The sequence below is a fragment of the Mauremys mutica genome, chromosome 5 (genome assembly GCF_020497125.1).
Source record: "Mauremys mutica isolate MM-2020 ecotype Southern chromosome 5, ASM2049712v1, whole genome shotgun sequence".
Taxonomy (NCBI): domain Eukaryota; kingdom Metazoa; phylum Chordata; order Testudines; family Geoemydidae; genus Mauremys; species Mauremys mutica.
Window position 1 is genome coordinate 118,477,662 of NC_059076.1, and position 26,335 is coordinate 118,503,996.

General features: G+C 40.5%; 1 protein-coding gene across 1 annotated transcript in view; it reads right to left on the reverse strand.

The window, feature by feature from the left end:
• The window catches only part of C5H4orf50 (chromosome 5 C4orf50 homolog), a 64,763-nt gene that overhangs the window by 12,102 nt on the left and 26,326 nt on the right, over nt 1-26,335 (reverse strand). Inside the window, exons 10-15 of the mRNA XM_045018513.1 lie at nt 23,556-23,612; nt 22,917-23,099; nt 14,676-14,724; nt 13,491-13,621; nt 12,215-12,460; nt 10,649-11,072 (exon numbers count right to left, since the gene is read on the reverse strand). Coding sequence (XP_044874448.1) covers nt 10,649-11,072; nt 12,215-12,460; nt 13,491-13,621; nt 14,676-14,724; nt 22,917-23,099; nt 23,556-23,612 — 1,090 coding nt within the window. The remainder of the gene's footprint in view (nt 1-10,648; nt 11,073-12,214; nt 12,461-13,490; nt 13,622-14,675; nt 14,725-22,916; nt 23,100-23,555; nt 23,613-26,335) is intronic.

Consider the following 26,335-nt stretch of genomic DNA (forward strand, 5'->3'; position numbering starts at 1 on the left):
TTAAAATCAAAGAGGGCATTTTAGAACTGAAATGAATGAGGCTTCAGGTGAAGTTTTCTGAGGTTGCACTGAAAGTCTAAGTTGTCTGAGGTGATTCTTAATGTGATAATGCTTCTTTGCATGTTTGAGAAGGGCAAAGAGGGGTGTTTTGCATCTGTTAGAAAGCCAGTCCCACCAAAGGCCATAGAAAAGGGGATTCATATACTAAACAAATCTAAATGTCATAGTATTTACATTATTTATGTTTTTATTTTTCATATGCATCCTTCTGCTGGTTATTTAATTAATATCTGTATATAATGTTGGGGTCAGAAAGAAATTTCTCCAGTGTGCAGATTATTCCACTGTAGAGTTTCTTGAACCATTCTGTCAAGCATCTGGCAGTAGCTACTGCAGTGACAGGATATTAGGCTAGATGAGCCATGGTCTGAGCCAGTATGGTAATTCCTATGTTCCTATAGTGGACACATGGAAAGCATGACATGGATATCTCTCTCCCCAATCCTGAAGAAAATCTCTGTTTTAAGAAGTGGTCCCCAGTATGAAAACCATTAATCTAACAGACTATTCTTTTATTCTAATCTATTTTATGTTTTTTTAAATATTTCTACTCTAGTAAAATGTCTCATATTTTACAGAAGCAATGACCACCTGCCTAAATGGAAGAATATGGACCCAAAACAGAGCAAAAACTAACCTGCACCCAATGTCTTTTCCTGCCACCCACCTGAGACAACTAAATGTAAGTCTGCACTTGGGAGAAAAGGGTCTTTTGTTCCAAAAATTAAGAAATCTGCTTGGAGAATCTGAGCAACTCATAAGGGAGAGACAAACAAAGTGCAACATCTGTGTTAAATGTAATAATGCACACCCCATATGGATGGAATAGCTAAATTTCCCTCTGGGTTGAAAGAAATTGAACAGATTGCTTAGAAATATGTAAACCCCATTTTCCTTAGTGCAAGGAAGCAACCGCCATCCAGATGGAGAATATCAAAAGTATCAACTGGCACATTTTACTCACATTTTCTCTACTGATCACTCAGTTTACAAGAAGGTTCTATTGTGGCCAAGTCCCCCGTGCAGAGAGAGTGGTAAAGAGCACCATTTGTCATTCACTCATTCAAAACATAGCGCATTTAAAGGCTTCCCCAATAAGGGATTGATATCACCTGAGAGGGGGGAAAAAAGTCTCTCTCAATATGTCATCATCATCATGGCAAATACTAAAGGGACTTAAGCCTCACTGCAGATGGAGCACCAGCTAGGTCCTTAAGGCCGCCTAGCTGGATACTCAGTTTATGTCTATCACTGACCATCTTATCGTGCCACTGAAACTTTTGACAACCGTATGCTCACTGGCTGTGTAGCAGCATTCCTTGGTAAACATACTTCAGAATTCATTGGTCTCCCATCCTAATGTGTCCATACCAAAAAAGCCACCAAAACTGAACCAGTGCTGAGGGAGGTGGTTGCTGGGTTTGGCTTTGAATATCCTCATTCTTGATCGTGTCCTGCCACTACTATTGAGCAGCTAAGGAAGATGACAAGAATCAAAAGCATCATTCTGGTGCTCTTCAGCCTTCCTCAGTTTCCAGGTTTCACTGCCATACAACAGAGTCGGTATAGCCGTGGTTCTATAGATCTGCAGCTTCATAGCAAGCTTAGTGTCACAACGTCCCCACAGAAGTTGCTGAAGGGCCCCAAACATAGCAACAGTTGCTGCTACATGAGTGTTCACATCTTTCAAGTATCCTCCAGCACTGCCTATGACACTGCCCAAGTATTTGACAATTGCCACCTGTTTGTTGTCCCATCCAGACAAGTTAACACTGAGCTGGTTGTAATCTGGAGCTAGAGACTGCTTAAGGATAATGATCAGGGGACTTTGTTTTGTCTGGATTAATAACAAGACCATAACTGCTGCTTCTTGCCTGACTACATTAGCCAGCAGCAGCAGCGATTCACCAAACTGAGCCAACAAGACAATGTCGTTGGTTCTCCAAGCAAAGTGGTGGTCAACTGAAGGCCATCCAATATGTGCATTTGTTTAAAAACTAGAGTCCTTACAGCTTCCCATTAACTCCAACATTTGGTTGAGGGTTACATTTTCTTTGTAAATTGGAAGTCAATTCCAGAGCCTCTTGATGGTTCACAGTACAAGCCTTTTCAGCAGTGCTATTCCTTAATGAGTTTTAAGAAAAACAAACCCACAGTCTCAATGAGTCAAACCCTGGTGTTCTTGCTCAGGTGGCTTTACAATGTGCGACACTTCAATGTGAGCTTCCCGTAATAAGAAGACTGAATGCTTGGCCCAATATGAATCCGTGACTGAGTTAAATCATTCAGGGGGAAGATTTTCAAAGGCAAAAGGGGCAGTTAGGCACCCAGCTCCCATGAAAAGTCAATGAGATCTGGGCACCTAGCTCCTCTGTAACATTTTTAATACTTTAAAATTATTTCTTTGTAATTGAAGCCTTAAGAGGCATTTTCTTATGTTTATTAATATTTATTTCTTGTATTACTGAGTCAGATGGATGTCTCCTGGCTATGTTTTTTTTTTCTTCTTGTAACATGGTTTTCTTTAGCCTGGAAGCTTAATACTACACAGGTCCAGCCTTTTAGATGAGGACTGCTATACAAGAACAGCTGTGGCTGCGTGATAGAATTAGATAAAATGCATCCTGTCTGACTGGGCCATGTAGCACAGCCCTTTACTTTCCTTTACTCTTTGAGTTAAACTAGTGACATAGGGCTATGGGATAGGGCTAAATTGATACAAAAGGACCACCGGTTTTCAAGGTGGTGGGTGCCCTCAAGTCGTCAGCTTCAATCATTCTAAAACATCAGGTTTCCCACTGTTTCAGGAAAGGAAGACAAGCAAGAGTCAAGAAAGTGAAAATGAACAAAGCACCAATAACATTAATCATGGCTCTGGGGTCTATGTAAGAACGCTCAATCTAATAACAAAAGCGCTCAGTGGAACTGATACATGTAAATTGAGCATGAGCTATGATTACAATGGTGTCCTATTACCACAGTATCATGGGTAAGCCCAACAGGCACGCTGCACATGGTTGCACAATATGATCCTCGAAAAGCTCAGGAAATGAAGAAATTAAATGATAGAGAAGGGGAGGGTATGGAGGATATTATGCATATAGAACCCAATGTAAAGCACATTGATGGAAATGGGATTCTTTGCACTGATATCAAGGGGCACTGCCTCAGTCTCCTGGTTATTTTGCTCAGTTATGTGATTTTGTGAGGATTAGAAGGAACAAGCCCCTAAGTTTCCAGGGTGTGTGAGGAGAGACAGAAAACGGAAGTATTATGACCTTGGTTTAACAGAGAACATAGAAATAGTCACAATCTGATATTCAGCATAGGATTCAAATCTAGTTCTTAATATCCAATATGTAAATTATATCGATGGGATTATGTGACCTCTTTTCTGATTAGAGTTAGTTTGGGGAACAAAATCTGAGTTTCTTTATATTCAAAAGAATATAACACAAATTACCACTGCATAATAATAATAGTACAATTACTTTATTTACAAAGTGCCTCACTTCCAAGGCACTTGGAGTTGCTCAAGCAATTGAAATATAGTCCTTTTAAAATAAAAAAGAAAGAGCTTCTCCCTCACTGGAGAATTTTGATATCTTTTTCATTTACTGCCATTATCTGAGGTGGCCAATTCTTTTACTCATGGCAGAGCAATTTATGAAACTGAAGGCTGTGTTTTGTCAATGCATCACACTGTGAGGCCTTGGCCTTTCAGATGCTCTTGCTATTGTCTAAATAAAATTAGTAAAAACCCAAGGAAGGTGGAGGCATGACAATCTCTGTATTGTAATATAATTTTCATGCAACAAGAGTAGGACTTCTGTCAGTCCCTCCATCCATGTTTTCATGCCATGTCCATCACTACTGTGTTTGGGCACCTATTTCTGTTCTTGTGAGAACAGGAAGCTAAGAGTCCTTGTTTGCTTTTATCTGTTGATGTTAAGCAGGGAGTCACTTGTCCAAATCACATGCCTAGCCTACCACACAAGTGATATATCTAATCTGAGGTAATTGATTATGCTAAGGTAATAAAGGTAATAATTGGAGATTACCAATCTCCTAGAACTGGAAGGGACCTTGAAAGGTCATCGAGTCCAGCCCCCTGCCTTCACTAGCAGGACCAATTTTTGCCCCAGATCCCTAAGTGGCCCCCTCAAGGATTGAACTCACAACCCTGGGTTTAGCAGGCCAAGGCCTCACAGTGTGATGCAGCACATTCATGACTGGCTGGTAAAAGCTGCTTCAGGTGGGAAGCTCCGTAAGCACATTCTCAGAACCTGAGACCCACAAGAAATTATTTCTCTCGTGTTTCCAACCAGCCACTCTACCTGCAAAGCAACAAGAAAGGCAGGACTTTGCTAGCTTTTATTGCTCTCCACTGTCCTAAACATCTGCTGTGTGCTGTCAACGAGGGAGCCGCGGAGTTCGATCCCGCGGCGTCTGGACAGGTAGGAAATTCAAACTAAGGTAGTTCGACTTCAGCTACGCTATTCGTACCTTAGTTCGACCCCCCCCCCATAGTGTAGACCAGGCTGAAGGGAACAGTTAATATACTGAGATTTGGGGCCAGATTCATCCCTACTCTGGCTGCTTCCTGTTTTAACCTACTGAGTAAGCCAGGCTTACAGCTGATCTGCATCACTAGAGTGACACAAAGTTGCTGAAGCATAACGGTGAATCTGACCCATCATTTGTCATATGATGCTCTGGTTTATCTCTGGATTGCTATAAATTGTTTACTCCAAAAGTTACAACTTTTTATCTCTTCAGCATTTGTTTCACAACCCTGAATTCTGTAAGGAATGAACACATCATTTTGCTTGCATTATAGGGGTAGAGGGGTTAACAAAAGTCCTCTAGAGATTAACTATCTGAATTTGGATTTTCCCAGGTAGATTTAATCCTGGACAGCAAAGGTGCACAGTGTAAGGTATAAACACATGGTAAAAAAAAAATAATGTGAAGGACACATGGATCCAGTCATTCATTATTGAGAATGCTGATTCATAGCTGCAAAGATACTCCTGTCTTGTAGAAGTAGAGATGCCTAAGAGAGAACTGTCTAGCTACGTCCCTTATTAGTTTGATTGGGTTTAAATGTAGGTCTTCTAAGGCTATGTCTACACTATGAGCTAAGTGTGTGATTCCCAGCTCACATACTCACCCTAACTCTCATTGAGGTAAGGCTGGTCTTCACTATGGGGAGATTGACACTGCTGCAATTGATGCAGCAGAGATCGATTTAGCGGGTCTGGTGAAGACCTGCTAAATTGATGGCAGAGCACTCTCCGGTTGACTCCGGTACCCCACCTCGCCAAGAAGAGTAAGCGAAGTTGACCAGAGAGTGTCTCCCATCGATGCAGTGAAGACACCTGGGTAAGTCGACCTAAGCTATGTTGACTTCAGCTACATTATTCACATAGCTGGAGTACCGTAACATAGGTCAACTTACCCCCGTAGTGAAGACATATAATGTGAGTATAAATAGCCGTGTAGCTGTGGTAGCACAGGCAGCAGCATAGCGTAATAGTGCCGAGTATGTATCCACTGGCTTCAGGTGGGTTTGTATTTGGCATGGTTAAGCTGTGCCGCCATTGCCCATGTTATGATGGCTACACTACTATTTATACTTTGACTAGCTCAAGGAGAGTTAGTGTGAGTATCAATATGATAGCTGGGAATCTCAACATTAGTTCAGAGTGTAGACATAACCTAAAAGGCACTCATTCTCTTCCTGGGCCCCACTTCTTTTTTCCCTTTGTATTTTCAAGTAGAAAAGGGGGCCATGCAAAGAGCTCTGCCTACTATTTAACACTCCTGGTGCTTATGCCAAGCCTACACTTGTAGTAGAAGGCAACAACCTTACACACAATGTACTTCACCATGCAAAGACATCCAGGATCAAGGCCATAGAAAGGACAATGGTAATCTTCCTAGCACAGTATTATGAGCCAGAGCTTCTGAAACAGTCAGTTTTCCATTCTAGCACCTTCTGTCATCCCATTTATACCCCTGGAGAAGAAGTTGTCTCAACAGAAATGGACTAAAATCAAAGCTACCAGCTGGCTGACCTGATGAGACTGTCGATGTACAAACACATGTAGGCATTTCTTGATTTAATCAGGCCTTTAGCAAAAGGACTGCACTGTATAAATCTTGCTCCACACTTCATCTGGCTTCAATAAGTGGCTTTAATGCTAGTCAGCTTAAGGCCTAAACAAAAAAGCTATCTCTAAGGAGAAATTAAGACAGTGTCTTTCTACAGCAGGAGTGATGTCCACAAGATACACATGCTTTCTTAAGGACAGAAGAAATATGTTGCATTTTACCTTAAATATAGGGGTCCAAATTCTACTTGTATTTACACTGATGCCAGTCAAGAGAAACCTCACTAACTCAGTTTCTTCATAGACCCGATGGACTCAGAGCAGGATTTGACTCTGGTTTTCTTATGCAAATTTCATGATACAAAATACAAGATATGCAGGACATGAGGACAGAATATAGTCCTTAGTTATAATGGAATTCAATATCCATTTCATGGGAACTCAAAATCCTCAAGTGAACCTGCAAGTGGATGCTGGTATAACCCACCACTTTTGTAATGAAAGCCATGAGTTTTGCCACCTTATTTCCTTTCAAAGGTTTTCCAGAACCTCCTCCTTCCCCAGTGGAGATTCCTTGACTCGCAACAGGCTACACAGACCATGTGTGTCCCTTTGGGAATCTCTTGAATCTCCTGGAATTAATGACACTACAACTGGGACTTTATTATTAATGGGAAAGCTATTTCATGTCTTTTTTTTAAGAGGTTTCTAAAATGTTATTGGTAATCATTTTAATTTTCCCTTTCAAACCTGTACACTAAGGGAGCCTGGAGTTATAGGTGGTAACTCATTTATGGCCTGTCAAGATATGTATTGTGTCTTTTTAAATTTGTAGCCAAAAAAAAAAAAAAGAAAAAAAAGAGGACAGGAAGGGAATGGGATTTAGGCATCAGATTTTTAGTGAAGCTGAGAGTCAAAGAGGGAGAAAGCATCATTAGAAATATTATTGGTTTTCTTGTTCTAATAAAGTTCCTTGTTCAGTGTTAGAAGAAAGTGAATGCTTTTTTTTTTTTTTTTACCATTCTCACACGACAATGCCTATGAACACTTTATTCATCAGATCACCATATACTTCATATTATATTTATACTCTATTGATTTTTTTAAAGAGTTTGCCCTTAAGATTAAATGCTTTGGCTTTAAGACCCGGAATCTCATGTGTAAAAAATAATATAACCTGGGCAAATATTGCAAAAATATGCTCATGAACACTCATTTCAAAAAGTACTGTCATCTCTGTTTGTTTGTTTTCTGTGAACTTTTAAACGAGTTCTTTTTCTGTGCAAGAATTTGCGTGGGAAATTAAAGTCTTGTGAATCTGTATGCAGCTTCATGCTAAAAGTGTTTGTGTGGCCATATTGGAATCCATTTTCCTTCCATTCATAAATGTTTTGATCATTCAGCTGGAGCAGAAATAATATCATTTGATTAAGGTAACCACTCACAGTCCACAATTAACAAATAGAGAATCTCTAAAGACTTAAATAGTGGGAAAGCAATCCATGGCCACATGTTCATGTAACTTATTTATCCAGGTCTGATTTTTATTGAAATTGTTCACACAGAATAAAGAGCTACAGTCATTGATTTATTCTTTATGAACAGTTCACCAAGCCCTAGTCCCAGAGGCCTCAACTTGGCAGGACACCAATATATGGACCATCTGGCCTGTGATTGGCACAGTTTGGAGCTAGCTTCTATACATAATGAATTATTATATTTAAAGAATTTGAAGGACGTGGTTTGTTGATGTAATATATCCTCTAGTCTTTATTCATATATATAGATACAAACTGACCTATCATTTCTCACTTGAACACTCTATTGGGGGCTGTGCTGGAGAGGGATGGAGGGGAAGATTAAGGAAGTAAAACTTAAGGTGAACTGCCTTTTCTTATGTTGCTGCATACAGCAGCCTATGGAGGTTACCATTAAAAAATTGGAGCAAAGAATCCTGTGGCACCTTATAGACTAACAGACGTTTTGGAGCATGAGCTTTCATGGGTGAATACAGATCCAGACTAACACGGCTACACCTCTGATACTTGACACCATTAAAAAATTGGCATTTTCCCAGCGCAGTATCTAAAATTCTACATTTGTCCATTATACTGATAAGAAAGCTAACTTATAACCATTAGCCAATGGTAACTAATGGCAACCACTATATTTGCACTTATTTTTGCATTTAGAAATAATGTACTTGCTACATAGATTTTTTAATATGTAGGGGTTATTAGTACTTAATTGAAGTCCACTGTGTCTAAAAAGACACAATCTTGCATTCGTTTAATTAATCCATTTGCTTTATTTAATAATTCTCTTTACACTATAGTGATGGTGTTCAAAGGAAATGTTTATCAGAATCTATTACACTATATATGCTGGTGCACATATGCAAAACATACTCTGGTAAGTAACCCTATTCACAGAAGTATTCCCACTGATTACTTACAAGAAAGGCCCTACAATGGGATGATTGGGCCAACCTTCTTATGTAGTAACATGTTTAATATACCAGGGTTTGGCCTACAGACTAAATTTATGAGTAAACATCCCTCTCATAGCTTATATCAGGAAGGCAAAGCTTCAATAAAAATGGCTATTAATGTACTTTATCATTTTACCAACACACATATTACCATTTTTAAAATATACACGTTTTCCATATTGGAAGCTTGTTAGCATTAAGCAAGGCAGTTTGATATTTTATTTACTATGTGTTTGTGTCTATAGAATTGTTGGCTAAGCATTAGGAATTGCAGGCAGAGAGCCTGAGTTTTGGAGCCCCAAGGGGAATCTTATCTGTCTGGAAAGCATGCTGAAATATTCTGCTTTTCCCTTGGCAGCTGGTGCGTATCTATTATAGAAGGCTCTGAACAAGGATCAGTTTCATTATTACCATGTGTAATTGTACCCTTACCATCCCAAGCAAAAAACAGATGTTTCCCCATGAAAATACAGCCCTTGTACATGTGTGTTAAGGTGTCCTCACAACAAGTCAATGCCCTGCATTTCTGATCTCTGAAGGGTAGAATAATGAGCAAAATACTCCTCTGCTGGGCCAAAAGAATGATCAACCAGCTCGGAAAGGAGAAGCATGTAACTGACACATGCCAAAATGGGTACTTCACTGATAAAAAAAAAATAAAAATCTTTTTTTAAAAAGTACAGAATGATGGTTCCGTTACATCTTCTGAATTGGCTACACAATAGAGAATTTCCACCAGGGCTAGGGCTGGTGGGAACTCAGTATAATCCAAGGCTCCAGTGGCTTTGGCATTTTTACTACCCTGTTCATGGTTTAAACTGCTAAAAAAAAAGACAGAACTGGCAGGAATGTTTTCCTAAAATTCACTAATACAGGCTATATAATTTTAAAAGTTATTCCTTGTTAAACAAAGCTTTCCAAATGGTAATTAAAACTCATAGAGCTACTCCACTGAATCACTTTATCCTTCTTCTCGAAGCACTAAGATTACCCTGTATCACCCTATATATCCCATATTGCCTTTTTAATATCATCTGTTCACATTTCTGTGTCAAACTCTGACTCTGAAAACCAACTGCCTCCATCACTGACTGATTTATGGGGTTCTGCTTTTATGCATCTCTTCCAGGTGCTATCCACAACTAAAAGAGAAAGAGACTACACTGCAGGGATGATACAACAGGCTAAGCTTAACATGTGTGGATGAAGATATCACTTAGACCAGATTGTGACTTCCTTTAGTCACAATGATAAAAAGTTACTTTCATCAGTACTCATATTTCAGTCAATGGGACACCCTGAGTGTGCGTATTTTCCAATATGAGTAAGGGGCATCCAGTCTGCTCCTTAGGAAACAACTTAAACAGCCATGCAGTGATATTTTTCAGATCTTAAACCCTGCAGGAATACACTGCTTTATCATTCAGCTAAACAGAAAAATGTATAATTTAAGATCCACTGACAATAAACAAAACTACCTGTCATAAAACCTATGTCCAGTATATATTTCTTTGGATTCCAAAGGAAACAGTCATTAAACAAATAAAGACTCTCCTGTAGTATTTGCCATTGTACATTGAAGCAAAGGGCTATAAATAAACCTGAAACTGACTTAATTGATTTTCATAATCCAAACCAAGAGAAGTGAAAAATAGTAAACTAACAGTAGAAAGAAAATTGGAAGGTAAATTGGATGTTGAAAATTCTGTAGGTTTGGATGGTTTGCGGTGTTATTAGCAGAATTGGTGACAAAATGGAAGAAAACTGTTGGTAAAATTTTATTCAATTTGTTGTAAAAATGTTGTTTCCAATACCTTTTCTAGCCACCTCCAGTTATTAGTAACATAGGTCAGAGAATCTGTACACTTAAAATAGATTATTTTAAAGTTGGCACGTTCCCTTAGTCTGTCTCACAGAGAGCAGACACAAAAGATTAATATCTTTATAACAATGGGAAAATCACATGGTTAAGGCTTTTTACCTTGTTTTATTTCTGATGCTTTTACTCTTTCCAGTGAAGCTGATTTCTCCCCAGCAGGATTTTGACCTTTATTACTTGCTGACAACACATCTGACAAATAGCTTTTTGCTGTGGTAGCTGAGGTTGAGCCATCTGGTTTTTCTCCCGAGATCCATGTGTTATTCATAATGACATTTTTCTTTCTCCTTCCCTGGAGAACAGCACCTGCAAGCTGATTTTCTGGATGACTGTGGAATACGTCATCAAATTTAGACAACTGGTACCTCCCATTTATGAGATGGAAAGAGCTCCTGTCTGAAAGTTTCAGTGAATTGTTCATTTTTGACACTACAGGCTGGGAAGTCACATCTTGGGCTGGATGACAGACTGAGGACAAATTGCAATCCGCCTTCAGTTTTGAATTGGAAGAGGCAAATGAAGGTATCTGAGGAGGACAGAGGAAAGAGTATGTAACCTTTGAATGTTCGCAACCACAAAAAGGCATCTATCAAGATATAGTAAAACAGACCACGTGATCCTGTGCATTACGACAGCTTTCAGCAGTACTTCTCCATTTTATGAGCTGTACAGTATGTCTGTTATGCTTTCATTGGAATTTAACTCTCAAGCTCCTGCACTAGCAGGGAAATGGACTAGATGATCAAAAAGTTCTTTGCTTTTTGCCATCTCTAAGATCTATAGTTCTTTGATGATAATGATAAATCATTGGTCCTTTATATACATGATTGATTGTAGTATAGATTGCCAGAAAGCAGGGGCTGAGTGGCACAAATATACAGCTGTCTAAATAGTTCTGTTTGCTAATACATTGTCAGAATAATACATCTGTTACTGTGCTATTAGTATAAGGAGCAGTTTCTTGCCTTAAAACACACGTTATTTGGAACATGCTTGACTCTTTACGTGGCTACTGTAATAAAACAGAGAATGTGTTTCTGGTGGGTTTATTTCAGTTATTTATTCTCAGGTCATCATGAAAATTCAGCAATGTAATGTTGCAAGATCTGGCATGGATGTTTTTTATTCTAGCAGTCTCTCATCTTCCTTGTACAGTTAAAAGGTGGTTGTATTGCCTTGAAGTGGATAAAATCTCTTGCTTGTTTAGTATAGCAGCAGACTGTCACAAATGCAATTGCAATTGATCAGCTCTGTCCTTAACAGAATTCCTGCAGTTAATGGAAATTACTACAAAGAGCTTCAGGGCACAGGAATAATTGGATCATTAAAAAAAAGGGAAGAAAGAAAAAGGCAGATCAGTAGCTACATATTGGTTAGGTTTTGCCATTATCTTTTTGTTACCATCCTGGAATTTCCAAAGCTGATCTTACTGAGAGCTGCAAGGGTAAAAACAAACCTCATATTTTTTTTTCACATCCTCTAGGAGCAACTATCAATTCTTAAACTATAGGTAAGAAGATTCATAATGAAATACAATGTGTGTTTATCTGCCTCAGATTGTCCTAACTACCAATAAAGAAGTTATTTAAATATTTATGTGATTCATGAACTGACGGCTAAGAATAATTGATCTCATTAAATTAATAACTATGAAAGTGATTTATTGACCTGGTAATTACTGCGATGGTTTTGTCTAAGCTCTCGATGCAAGGCTATGATCCTCTCTGGGCATGTTAATTTTAAAGGAGAAGTAGTGCACTTGTTTTGAGTTGTGTGAGCACAGCAGATGTCATCTGACTTCTGTAGAAAGCTTGCAGGAATTGGCCTTGCCTTCTCATTCGCTTCAGCCTCGTAGGTCCCATGATTATTTGGCAGTCTATTGACCTGTGAAGTGTCTACAACAGGATGCAGTAACTGCAACCAAAAATGCTGTTATCAGGAATTCAGGTTAGAAAATGTTTCTGACAGGAATGGTTTGTTTTTCAATCAACAGTAGTCACTACATTGAACATGTTGCAGGAATATTTATAAAAACAATTTTGCAGAAACAACATTTACGGAATTCAAGAAGGATAATACATTATTTTTACTTTGAACATTTGTAAGTACCCTGGAAGCATCCTTTTGTCAATCCAAACTGGAAATGTCTCTTACCATGGTATATGCTTGACTCTAGATAGCTCCTAGAAATCCCTCTCACTGCCCCACTTTCAATCCCAAAATAAAAAAGCTAAGTGAAAATATCCAGAGCTCTCCTACCAAACAAACAAAAATCCCCTGACCTACTTTTGTTCAGAGATCTTGGATCACCTGATGCTATTTCTCATTGTAGGGCCTAATTTTGGCCTAACGATTGATGGGAGCCCAATAATTAGGGCCTAATAGTTAATGGGAGTCTCTCTTTTGATTTTCAGTGGGGGTTAGCTCAAACTGTTATTGACTTAGGGCTTGTCTTCACTACCGCGCTTCATTGGCGCAGCTGCCTCGATGCTTGTCTTCACCAGATGCGCTATGTCAATGGGAGAGTGCTCTCCTGTCAACATAATTACGCCACCTCAACAAGAGGCAGAAACTATGTCAGTGGGAGAGTCTCCCCTGACAACATAGCCTGGTGTAGACACTGCTTTAAGTCAATATAATTTACGTCACTCAGGGGTGTGTTTTTTTTCACACCCCTGAATGACGTAAGTTACATTGACTTAAGCGGTAGCGTAGACAAGCCCTTAGTTGTTATAATTAAATTTATTAGCAAGACTAGTATGGAGATAGTGAGGTAAGCCAGAGAAGGCTTCAGGAAGTCACAGCAGGTCTGCCCAGTTACTCACATACATACATTAGAAGGCTGACAGGCCGTAAGGGATGGAGAGATTACAAAGGACAGTATTCAAACATTTTAGGGCATGAAGAGATCGGTTCTAAAATTAGTGGATCAGAATTTACTCACTACAGGAAGCACAGTTTGAGGCATCTCTGGTGACAGATGAAAGTCAGCAGTAGCGGTGCAGGTTCTAGAATGCAATGACCCACTCAGATGCAAATCACTGTCTTCCCCAGTAGGCATAAGAGTCTGTGACGCTAAGAGAAAAACACAGCAGCAAATCATCAAAAGCTTTGTAGTTGTGATACATTTAGTTTCCTACACTCTACATAAAAATCCACTTGGATCCAAAATGACCTGATACATGAAGTGTCCTTTTTACAAGCATCTGTTTCTCAGTACCAGCACTGTTTTGTGTCTCAGGGTACTGAGGGCTCCAGGAGTCAAAGTACTGAAACTCAGTAGTGAGGTATATAACCATGAGCATTACTGAACAAGAATGATGTAAATGTTTATCTTTACAATATGGACTAAACTCCCAAAGTATACACTGCGTTACATTTAAAACCTTGGGTGAGTTTCTGGGGACAGACTCTACTTTAATTGTCCTGAAGTCCTGGTCAAGAACCTGGGGCGGATGGGAGGGGATGTCCCTAGAGCATTACAGGCAGCACTGAGAATTTTGTTCCCAAAATGTGACTCAACCCTACCACAAGTCATTTCCCTATCTTACTCTCAGGGTACATGTGCTTCCCCCTCAAAGTTACATGTTGAATTTTCAGACTATTTCTTCTATTAGTTAATTTTTGCCCCTTCATTTTTTCAGTAATTAATTCCACCTTCCCAAACTCTCTTTAGAACGAGTTTCATCTTCCTCTATAGTTTCTTTAAACTATGCCAAGTGGGAGGGGTGTAGGAGAAGAATCTGCTAGAATAGTTCAAAGAATTTGCTATTCCACCAGTGAGGTCACACAGTGACAAGACCTGAAAAGCATTCACATTTTTTTTTAAGCATTTACATGTTTGGAGAAGAAAGAGTTAATGCTTCTGGACAATTTTCATTGCACATTTTGTCTGAAGCTAGGAGGCAACACTTACCAGGAAAATAAAAGACCATCAAGAACTTTAGGAAAATACTTTAACAATTGACTATGGATGCTACTTTACTAAGCTTTTTTTTTTTTCATGCCTATATATTGAAGCAAAACCTGTTGCTAGACATCTATAGTGTATTATGTGTGAGGTCAGAAAACAATTTCCGAACTACCTAAGCTACAAGCAGTTTTATTTTAAAATAAAAATGATACTAACCTCGTCTGTGTGCTGTCTTCTCAGGCATTACAAATTGCTGGGATCGTCTCTGAAAGAACAGACATTAAAACAATTATTGATCAGAACTGCTTATCTGAATCAAATGTGACATCTAAAAGGGCACTGGGTCCAGCACTTTATATATATATGTTATTTTGTATCCCGCTATTTTCAATCATCTTTTTGAAGGTCAAATATAGCATGCCTCGCCCAATGGATTTGCCCTCTTGTATTTTAAAAAAAATAAATACAGTCTTCTCTATTCCTTCCCCCTCTCCCCCTAGGATTTCTAATAGAACAAAAGTCACCTTTGTCTGCTCTTGTGATGTCATACTAGAGGCCTGATCCTGTGACCAATCTTAAAAAGGGAGTCAAAGGCACTAATCCCCTTCCAGGAATGATCAACACCTCACAGGAACAGGCTTTAGAGCTGAACCAGAACTAGACTCCAAGATCCGGAGCAACTCTCCTCCCTAAATGCTGGGTAAGTTCAGATTCTGACCCTTTATGCGGAGATTTTTTTTATTATGGGGGTTTGGAAAGTCATTTCAAACCTATTTTCTTCAAATTTGATACACATGACAGTAGGAGATAAAGCTGTATTTATACAAAGATAGACCAGATTCCATTGTTCCACCCAAGAAGCCTCAGAAAAAGTTGTCCTAGCATGGTGCAGGAAGCAATTCTACTGTTCTGTTCATCATTTAGCCCCCGCCCTAGAAATCAAAGTGCTAACTCAATTGGAGAAGTTCTATACCTGGTACTTCCTTTCTTTAAACCTTTAGGCAAATGTATAAAAACCAATGTGTCCCATGAAAGCTGAAAACTTCTGGCCTGTGTTGTCTCAGGAGCTGCTCTGGAAAGGAAATGTGATTCAGTCACAATTCCTCCAGAGCTCCAGGTTTGTAGGAGGGAGAGAGAAGAGAGGGGAGTATGCGGCATTGGCTCATTGCCTGGTTCAGCACAGAGGTTGGAGAGGTGGAGCCATGGCTATGCCCACTCCTTACCCACTTGAAGTATTGAACCTGCAGCCAGGGCGGCTCCAGGCCCCAGCACACCAAGCACGTGCTTGGGCGGCAAGCCACACGGGGCGCTCTGCCGGCGCCGCGAGGGCGGCAGGCAGGCTGCCTCCGTGGTTTGCCTGCGGAGGGTCCGCTGGTCCCATGGCTTCGGCGGACCTCCCACAGGCGTGCCTGCGGAGGGTCCGCCAAAGCCGCGGGACCAGCGGACCGTCCACAGGCAAGCCGTGGAAGGCAGCCTGCCTGCCGTGCTTGGGGCGGCAAAATTCCTAGAGCTGCCCCTGCCTGCAGCCTCTACTCTCCCCTCTCTGCCTGGACTCAAGAGAAGATCTAGACAGATCATGCGTAGCTGGCAGGGTGGGGGTAGTGGTGGTGGTGGTGGTGGTGATGGCAGGGGCTGATGGAGGCCATGTTAAACTCTCTTAGTCCCCTGCACTGCCATGCAAGCAAGTCACAGTTTAGCAATCTGAAGCACAAGTGATATATAAACAGCCCTTATTAATGCGAGGTGAAGCTGGTGTTCTTACCATTTAAACTATTACTATTTACCCTGAAGGCTCGCAGGTTGGTTTTCACTGATATCCAGCCCAGATTAGAATATTATCTCTAACTCTGGCCACATTGTCTCCTTGTCATCCAAATTCTCCCTCAGAACTTGATACATATCTCAGGAAATTTGGAAAATATGCAATAGAGGTGGTGCCCCTGACAGCATTGTTATGGTCCAAAACAGAATGGAACGGAGTAGGGAGGAATGATACATAATTATCAGGGCACGTTGACATAGTCTTTATTGGGAAGGGCTTATTTATTAATTATCCTTATTATTCTGCAAGGCGTGTTATAAGCAGGGAGGAAGAAAACCTGCTTAGCAGAAAGATCTTCCAATCTAAACAAGCAACACTCAAAGAAAGGACAGACAAATTGGATGCAACAATTGACCACGTTATTATTAATTATTATTAATTTGTATTACCATAGAGCCGAGGTAACCTAATCATGGACTAGGACTCCATTGTGCTAGGCTCTGTACAAACACAGAACGAAAAGACAGGCCCTTCTCCAAAGAGCTTATAATCTAAGTAACCGTTCGTTACATACTTTTTTATTTTTTAAAACCTCATCATGTTTTGTGTTTACGATTTTCAGTTGTCTAGTTAATTACAGTTATGGACCCACAGATCCTCAGTGCTCTTGAACTGCTCTGGAACTGTCCTTGGGAGGACCCATTTGGTGCGTCAACCCCCTTATAGTCACACTTTCTCACTGGGGTAAGCCCCTTGGCTTCACTGCCTCCTGGGTCTGAACTTCGGAGCCTTCAGCACCCCTGCTTCACGCCATGAGCGCCCTTCAGTGAGTCCACCTGAGTTGGGCACCTGAGGGAGACTTACACACCCAAAGGGAGCAAGGCACCCCCAACTTGCTTTAACTGGAGTGATGCTCAGTCAGTGTTGTAAAAGCAGGAGGGTTTATTAGATGTCTGGAACCCAGCATAGGAAGTCCTTAGTTAACATAGAAAACAGAAAGTGACAGCAAAGAACATCTGGGTCAGTACTGAGCCAAGAGTCCTCTCTCACCCCTCTGTAGTCCCAGTCCAGAAGCTTCTCCTCCCCTCCAGCAGCCCACACTGAACAACCCTAAGGGACCCTGTCTTAGTCCTTTGTTCTTGTTCCAGGGAAACAGGGTCACCTGGCCAGCCTCCTTAGCCCTTTGTTCTCCAGCTGGTCAAAAGCAGCTGACTTCCTGCAGAGGGTGGGCTATCCATGGTCGTTAGTTGCTAGGTACCAAATGTCTTGGCAATTGGAATGGCCATTGTCTTTTTCAGGCTCTCCATAGGCATGGGCCCAGTCCCAAGCCCCACACAGGCAGGCGTCAATCACACCTGAATCTCTGCAGAGAGTAAACAACCTTTCCCCCTCACGTAGTTAACCAGGCAGCTCATAGGGGAAACTGAGGCACACACAGTATTCATACAAAATATTATGAAAAATTCCCACTCCATCACAATTACCATTATTATAAGGAGGTCTTCAGGAGTTTAGGCCTTTTGGAAGAATTCACAATGAGACCATGTTTAGAAATAAACTAGTTATTTCTCCACCTGCCCAGCTCTTCTTGTTTATATTAGACACATATGAACATTAAAAGTGCCCCAAACAACATATGCGCCTCTAACACAACTTATAGAAGTGATGCAAGGTCTTGTGTACAGGCCTTCATTTTTGGCCACACTGAAATACATTCTGGGGATGAACAATAGCTGAAATTAATCTTACAGATTAGTTGTGGCTTCTAAGCAAGTAAATTAATGATAACAAACAATACTGCATGTGGTGCATTGTTTAGAAGTGAGGAAAACCTTCCAGCGCAATTTAAACTGAAGCTGCCCATCTTATTGGACTTAGACCATGATCCCAGAGGTGTTTCTTCCGTTAAGCTTATTAGTTCAATTTGTATCCTGGCATTAGTGGGAAGCCTGGTATTTAAACAGGGATACTGAAGGTTAACTTAGGAAAACACAACCTCATTGTGGCTACCCCTCTGATACTTGACAACCTCATTAGTCAACTGAATTTGCTGTGTCACTGAAAACCAGTTTAAATATATAATGTTGAGCTGTAAAACTAACAATCCAGGAAATTCAGAGTGATGGCTGCTACCCTGTGCTTAACTCAAGCTAGATCTTTGGCTGCTGTGAATCAGCATAACTCCTTTGAAGTCACTGGAGAATGCTGATTTACACCAGTTGAGGATCTAGCCAGCACTATGAACTCAAATTCACATCTTCCAGGTTGTTCATTTCATATCATATAGCCTTAATATCGTTAACAATTTTTCAAATATAATTTAGTTGAGAGGGTTTTTATTGCAAAGAAAGCATTTTTTGTCAAGTAGTCTTAATAAATTCATACTCTATGGAACGCAATGGTCACCAGCCACTTGGGCCCCAATTCAGCACAACACTTAAGCACATGGTTAACTTTAACCATGTGACTAGCCCTAGTGATGTGCATAAGCCCCTTGCTGTACTGGGAACCGTACTAACTCAAATGAAGTGGAGAATCAAAACTAGCACCTTAAAAAGGGATCTAAAATAGCTTTTCTATGAACCACACTGTTATAATTTTAAAGTCTGATATCTCCTGAACCACAAAAACTAAGTACAAATTGTTTGTGGGCCTTAGACTTCAATGGGTTTAGGATCAGCCCTTATATCATTGCAAAACCTTGAATTCCAGCTCCCCAATAGGATAAACAAGGTGTGTTGAGGCCTGATGAGTTTCAAGATATCAGGCCTTAAATTAATCTCTGGTCAAGAAATGAGTAAAATCAATTCTCTATCGGGAAGCTTAGGAGGGGGAACTCTGTCTATGTGGGGGTTTTCTATAGCACCCTTTGAAATTCTGGGGATGATTTATGAGGAAAGAAGGAAATGTTTGGGTTAGATTCTTTTCTGATTGATTGTTTAGTGGCAGTTTGAAAGCTGGTCGTAGCTTTGGAATGTTAGAAGTAGTTTTTGCTGAGAATAGTAGTGACAAAATGTCAGTGAAATGGTCAAAGATGCAAAATAAATTCAATTTACTATAGGACTGCGTTATTTAATAGTTGATTATGAAAATCAAAAATGTATCACATGGTTATAAATGAACGCTCTCTGTCTCCTCAGTCACTGCAATCATTATTTGTTAAATTATGAATTAATTTAGGCTCCAATTTTGCTTTGTAATCTACTAAATTGGCACATCTGCACCTGTACAGAGTTCCATTGCTACAGACTGGAAGCCCTTGGGACCAGATATCCTCTCTTTTATTTGTCTGTTAAGTCGCATGAACAAGTATAATCTATCACAGAATATATATATTTATTGAGCCTGATACTGCTGACAGCGAGGCCAATTACAAAACTCAATCCATTATTTTTATGCTGGTACCTATATTTATTGAACAGGTCTGAACACATAACTGGGTAAACATGTCTTTCAGCACTGTATTTTTTAATATAATTGATTGGCTTTTCCATGGCGCTCATCCACAGCAACATCTGAACACCTCACAAATATTAATTAATTTGTCTCCCCAACAGCTAACTGGGAGCAGTGAAAGGTTACCTCCATTTTAGATGAGGAACTGAGGCAGACAGAGAATAAGTGACTTGTCCAAAGTCAGACTCAAAGCATAAGGTAGAACCAGGAACAGAGCCCAGACTAATTCTTCAAGTACAACACCACTCTTCCATCTCACATTAACTTTGAAAATAAATATTTTCCAGGATAGAATGTAATCACTCCACCTGTCATGTAAATTAGTGATTAATCTCTTTCTAGTTATAAGATTTTTGTGACGATAGATTAAAAGAACAAAGTTTACCAATTAAAACTCTGTTCAAGTTTTTGCATACAAAATTACAGTACACACAAACACACAGAGAGAGAGAGAGAGAGAGAGAGAGAGAGAGAGTGTAGCTGAATGATAAACCTGGTTGGTTTTGGGGAGTACAGGAAAGTGAAAACTCCAAAAGATTATGGAACCAAATGACAATCTTAAATCACTTTCCTAATTGTAGTAGTTAAACTGAACACAGTTTTGAGTCTTATCAAGACCCCAATGTACAACTAACATACAATTAACTCACTCTTCTAACAAGATACAGAAGCAAGTATTATTTCTGGCAGCTCTTAAAATGTAATGGATTAGAACAACAAACAAACCTCTTCAGTGCCATATGAAATACAATGAAACATGCAGAAAAACACACCAGCATAACCTTATGGTCATACTTTGCCATAAGTTATTGTGTTGCCTTTCCCTGAATGGCACTACATTCCAAAACCCCATACATCTTCATGTTGTTTATATATGTCTGAGCACAGCAGGAGCTAAGAAAGTGCTTTAGAAGCATGAAACAAGTAGTTCTTATTGCATATGTGTGTCGCTTCTGCTCTTGAGTTTCTTGGTGCAATTTGTCTGCCAAACAAATGAAGTACAGTACTGAGAAAAAACCTTTCCTCGGTCAATCTCTTAATGACAGAAAGGCCATTTAATAATAAATACTTTAAAAATGTAATTAAGTTTTGTTGCAAACAGGCATATCTGCAGTAACCTGGCATATATCCATGCTGAACCATCTCTGTTTCTGCTGGTAAATAAACTAGCAGTTCATAAGTGAAAAATGAATAAACTTTCTAAGAACCAGTCCTGCAATGCTACCCTCAGTATAATGCTGGGAGGCTTTGGAGAAAAAATAGGGCACCATATATCTTTCTTCTTTAATTTGTATTAATATTATCTACAGGGTAAGCACCCCAATTTTACAAAACACTCTCTAACCCAAATGTCTTTATTCCTCCAGCCATACAGTAGGCTTCTGTATGAGGCTACCTAATGTTATGAACCCTGGCACTTACCAAAAGTATTTGAGAGACAAGGTGGGGGAGGTAATATCTTTTTATTGGACCAACTTCTGTTGGTGAGGGAAACAAGCTCTCGAGTCACACAGAGCTCTTTGTCAGACCTGACCCGTCTTGTCTCTAATATCCTGGGATCAACACAGCTACAACCATTCTGCATAGAACTGCATTACCCAGTTCTGAGGATAAAGGAAATTGAAATCCAAAATTAAAAATTGCGCTGTACGACAAGTGTGCCAGCTCCAAGATGTCTTGTTTGGTGCAGTTCTTCAGGAACAGCTTCTTTGGAACCTTGCACGCAGACCCCAGATAGTTATGCAGTTAGTGCTTCAGTTGCTTACAACACAGCTGAAATCCAGCTTCACACAGTATTGTCTCCATCATTCTCTTCACCTTCACTCTCTGCTTCTCCTTTGCCAGACAGAATTTGAAGTCATAATCTCTTTGGCAGTCAGTGTATTATTGGCCAGGGCAATCCCCCGGGCATGAAGCCAGAGTTACAGTATCTCCATTTGGAGATTTCTTCCCTATCCCCAGCAGTCCTGGATCAGTTGCTGAGCAAATGCTGGCTGGATTTGTTCAGAAGTGCCACTGTCACAGCAGAGGTAGAATAAACACTGAATGCTGAGCTGTTACTTTTCCATCCTTTTCTCTATTATGTTGCAGCCAGCATAAAACTGGAGGAACACAATGGTGAATCAGCCTCAAAATGTGTATATTTGACAAGGCGGAAGCACAGGAGATTTGAGGATGGCCGCCAGCCAATACCCAATAAAGGGTAGGTTGGACACTAGGGTCAATGGAGCATTAAAAGAAATGAGAACAATAAATCAGAGTGAAATAAATTTACCTTCAGCCCAGCCGTATGTTCCATGCTCTTCAAAGGAAGGATTTCAAGAAGTGTGGAAGGAGGGTGAATCCATTAAAGATTGTGAAGCCCTTTGAGATCTACTGATTAAAAGCACTATATAAGTGCTAGATTTTATTATTTATGATTATATTATAAGTATTAAACTGAGGACAGCTGCTCCAGTGCTCTGGAACACAGAGTGCTCATTCCACTAGGGCACTCAAAGGCAGAAGTGGTAGCATGTAAACAAACAGCTTGGCAGCCACACTTTCAAACGTGACCTTCAGCACTCATGCAGTCACTGTTTCAGTAAAGGGAGTAACCTACAAATTTGACCTCAGACCCACTGCCCCTCACCAAGGATTTGGTGCAATAAATAAGTTGAGGGGAGCTACTGGAGGCATACTACGTTCAGGCTGAGGAGGGCACGGGAAAACAGGAAGAAGAGCAAAGGAGGATGAGAAGAATGAAGACAGGATGGGTAACTCTCCACTCTATTAACAGTTTTCAACATCAGCGGTTATGTACTTTTTGGGGGGTAGTCTTCACCTAGCCTAGCACGAGGTGTATCCCATCACAAGCTTACAGTGATGCCTCACTTCTTATCACAAAATAGAAAATCTATATTTGGAGGTGGGTGAAGAAGACATTTTAGGGAATTTGAGCATATTATGTCTATTACGTCTTCACCTCACAGTCTTATGGGTGGCAGACGTACCATGTAACCTCCTCCAGAGATGACAGCCCAGTCTACAGCAGGGGTAAATTGGCATAGCTCCACTGATTTACCACAACTAGGAATCTGGCCCCATATATTTTCTGATAAATGATACTTTGGGCCCCCCAGCATTGGTTTAATAAAAGTCAGTAACATTTAAGAATACACATTTCACCATCTGGCTACATACATTTTATACAGAGTGCAGGTATTGACTGGTATGATTGGGAATTTGTATGCACTTACCTCTCGATTGCATACAGATGTAAAGGTGGTAGTGTACTCTGCAAGCGCCATGTCATTCACCAAATTCTTTGCCTCTTCATTGAAAATGGAATCCATAATTCCATGCCTGTGAAATTCCCTGACCAGCTGGGTAATCAAGCTGTTTCTTTCGTGGCATTTCCGGACAAGGCAAGCAAGCTTAGCCTATGTAGCATAACAACAGACAAATAGACTTCAGTTCCCCAGTGTATTTATATTTTTTGTCTAATCTGACTAAGCAGATTTTGATATCAGGGTTTAAGACATTGCTCATATTCCTATATTTCTGAGCCATCAATCTCTGCAGCATCACAACCACAACCAACACATGCAGGTAACTAGTAATGGATAGTTCAGTTCTCTGTGTACTAGTTCCCTCTGGTGGCAAGATGAACAGCAATAGTAGCAATGATACCAGCTTCCCCTCCTAACCCCGGGCCTGCAGTCCAATTAAAGTCAAATGGCTAACATTCAGGAGGGTCTTCCTGGAAACAGGCATACCACACACTACAGAAAGAGTGTGGCTAAGTATACTGTTACTAAGAATAACCAAATTAAGCTTGCTTTGTAATCAATGAAAAAGATCAGAGATGCTGCAACAGTTTCAGCAAAATACATTACCTTGAGCGGAGCTACTGTCAGGTCAGTTTCAGTCTTTCTTTTCTGAAGTTCCTCAGTCTAAATGAATGAAAAACATTTTGTACTCAGTTATTCAAGATTCCCTTTACAATGTTTTGGTAGTTTAAGGAGTTCCTTTATCACTGGCCACCTCAGGTTACTTAATCACAGCAGCACCACATTAAAAGCCTTATTCTGGTATCCATCATTATGTGTGCATCTCTTCAGGTACCCTATGAATCTTCTATCCCGCTTCTCCAGAAAGTAGTTTCCCCTTTTCTCATCTATAATGTGTGGTAACATGCCGGAACTCAGGAGGGATTTTCTCCATGAGCATTTGATGACAGATTTCAAATGTGTGCATAGAAAAAAACCCATACTCTGCACTCACCTGAGGTGGTGAAGGTACAACTTTCAAAGATATATGTACAACATTGCATACTGTACAGCCTAGGATAACAACGTTTATTGCTTTTAGGAAATCTGCTTTCAGATCTCTAGGACAAAAGCACCCACTATTTTCAAAATATAAAATCAGCTTCATATTAATAACTTAGAATTACACAATAAAATATGGATTTCTTTATGTTCATGTGTATATATTTTATTTGACTGATAATGATTTGCATTTATATAATGCAATTATGACATACATTGTGTGTGCACATGCACACATAAAATAATTATTGCATGAGAACAAACATGCTCATGCCGGAAGTGCTCACGATGCCACTTTACATTATTATTTGTGGGTTTGGGAAGGAATATAGTATGTAGCAGAAAAGAAATAATTTTTTAAATTGTATTATGATTGGGGGAGCAAAGAAGGGTGCCAGGGAGAGATCCTTTCACTGGACACACTTCATTTATGTTGAAGCAAGAAGTGAAATGCCAAGATGGTGAGGTGGAGCAATTAACTTTGGTACAAAGACCTTTATTTCATCCTGTATTCTGTTGCTCAACTTTGACATGTTGCACTGATAGTGAGGCTGATAAACCCTGCAGGCATGAGTCAGAGAGGGGTGTAGGCAAGTAGTAAAGGATAATAAGTAGGCCACAATTTCAGCAACAGCAAGGTGGGCCGCTGGTGCATCTTCTGCAGGGCCAGCTCCAGGAACCAGCAGAGGAAGCACGTGCCTGGGGTGGCACATGCTAAGGGGCGGCATTCAGTCTATTCTTGGGGTGGCACAGTCTGAGCATTTTTTTTTTCACTTGGGACAGCAAAAATGGTAGAGCCGGCCCTGATCTTCTGCAAGGTGTTGAAGGGTCGTTGCCATTGCTGTGAGATACAACTCTAAACGCTGCCCTAAATGGATAGTTGGGAGGATGACCTGGGAGCTGTGTCTGCTCCTCCTGCTGTTAGGCAGAACTCTTTTGCCACTCTGTCTACTCCTGCTGTTGAACGGGATCATCTATTGACAAAGCCCGTTATCTTGGAGTGAACCAGGCAACCCACCTAGAACCCAGCGTGACCTCCGAACGATGGCCACTCCCATCTCCATTTATGTTTATTTGCTTATATTGATTATTTAATGTGTGTGTGGGGGTTAAGTGTAAAAGGTTTTTTTAAAAAATAAAGTAAAATAAAAATAAATTAAACTAACATAACTAAAACCCAAACAAAGCAACTAAAACTCTAGCAAAGCACTTGGAGATTTCATTCTAAAGGACATATCCGCAGGCTTCATCAGAAGTACAATATGGCTTCCTTTAGTTGTTCAGTCATCAGTTCTGTTTTCAGAATAGTGAACAACAAAACCGCCTTCCACATAAGCTGTTGGCTTTTGGCTTATTATATTTTTAGTTAAAGTTTTTACATGGTGAATATTATTCAAAAGGCAAGGAGTTACCACACAGTGGTGTCTGTAATGTGAACATATTCTCCTGCACTTATGAACAGGAAATAACTGTGGCATCTCAGATGGCACTGTGTGGTAACTGGGGGCAGATGTAGACTTTTTAATGTGACCACTGTGTTGTTAAGTCACACCTTCTTGGTGCACTGGTGGGTTGTCCAAGAAGTAGGGTGACCAGACAGCAAGTGTGAAAAATCAGGACAGGGCATGGGGGGATAACAGGGGCCTACATAAGACAAAGCCCCAAATATTGGAACTGTCCCTATAAAATTGGGACATATGGTCACCCTACCAAAAAGGAAATATATTGTCTGCAGCACTCTGCCTGCCCTCAGCAGAAAGACAGCAGAAGCTGAACTTGTCTAGGCACTCAACAGTGAGGTAGCTGCAGACTATACTGGTGATAAGGAACTAAAAGTTATGATCATTAATAACTTGTCTCTGAACCTCCAGTCATCAAACATAGTAGATCTTCAAAAGATGAGATATGATGAGATATGGAACTGTGGCACTCCTTGCCTGAGGAGGTTGTGAAGGCTAGGACTATAACAGGGTTTAAAAGAGAACTAGATAAATTCATGAGGATAGTCCATTAAATGGCTATCAGGGGCGGCTCTAGGTATTTTGCCGCCCCAAGCACGGCAGGCAGGCTGCCTTCGGCGGCTTGCCTGCGGGAGGTTCCCAGTCCTGTGGATTCGGCAGCATGCCTGCGGGAGGTCCGCCGAAGCCGCGGGACCAGCAGACCCTCCGCAGGCATGCCGCCGAAGGCAACCTGCCTGCCGCCCTCGCAGCGACTGGCAGAGCGCCCCCCGTGGCTTGCCGCCTCAGGGACGAGCTTGGTGTGCTGGTGCCTGGAGCCACCCCTGATGGCTATTAGCCAGGATGGGTAAGGCATGGTGTCCCTAGCCTCTGTTTGTCAGAGGGTGG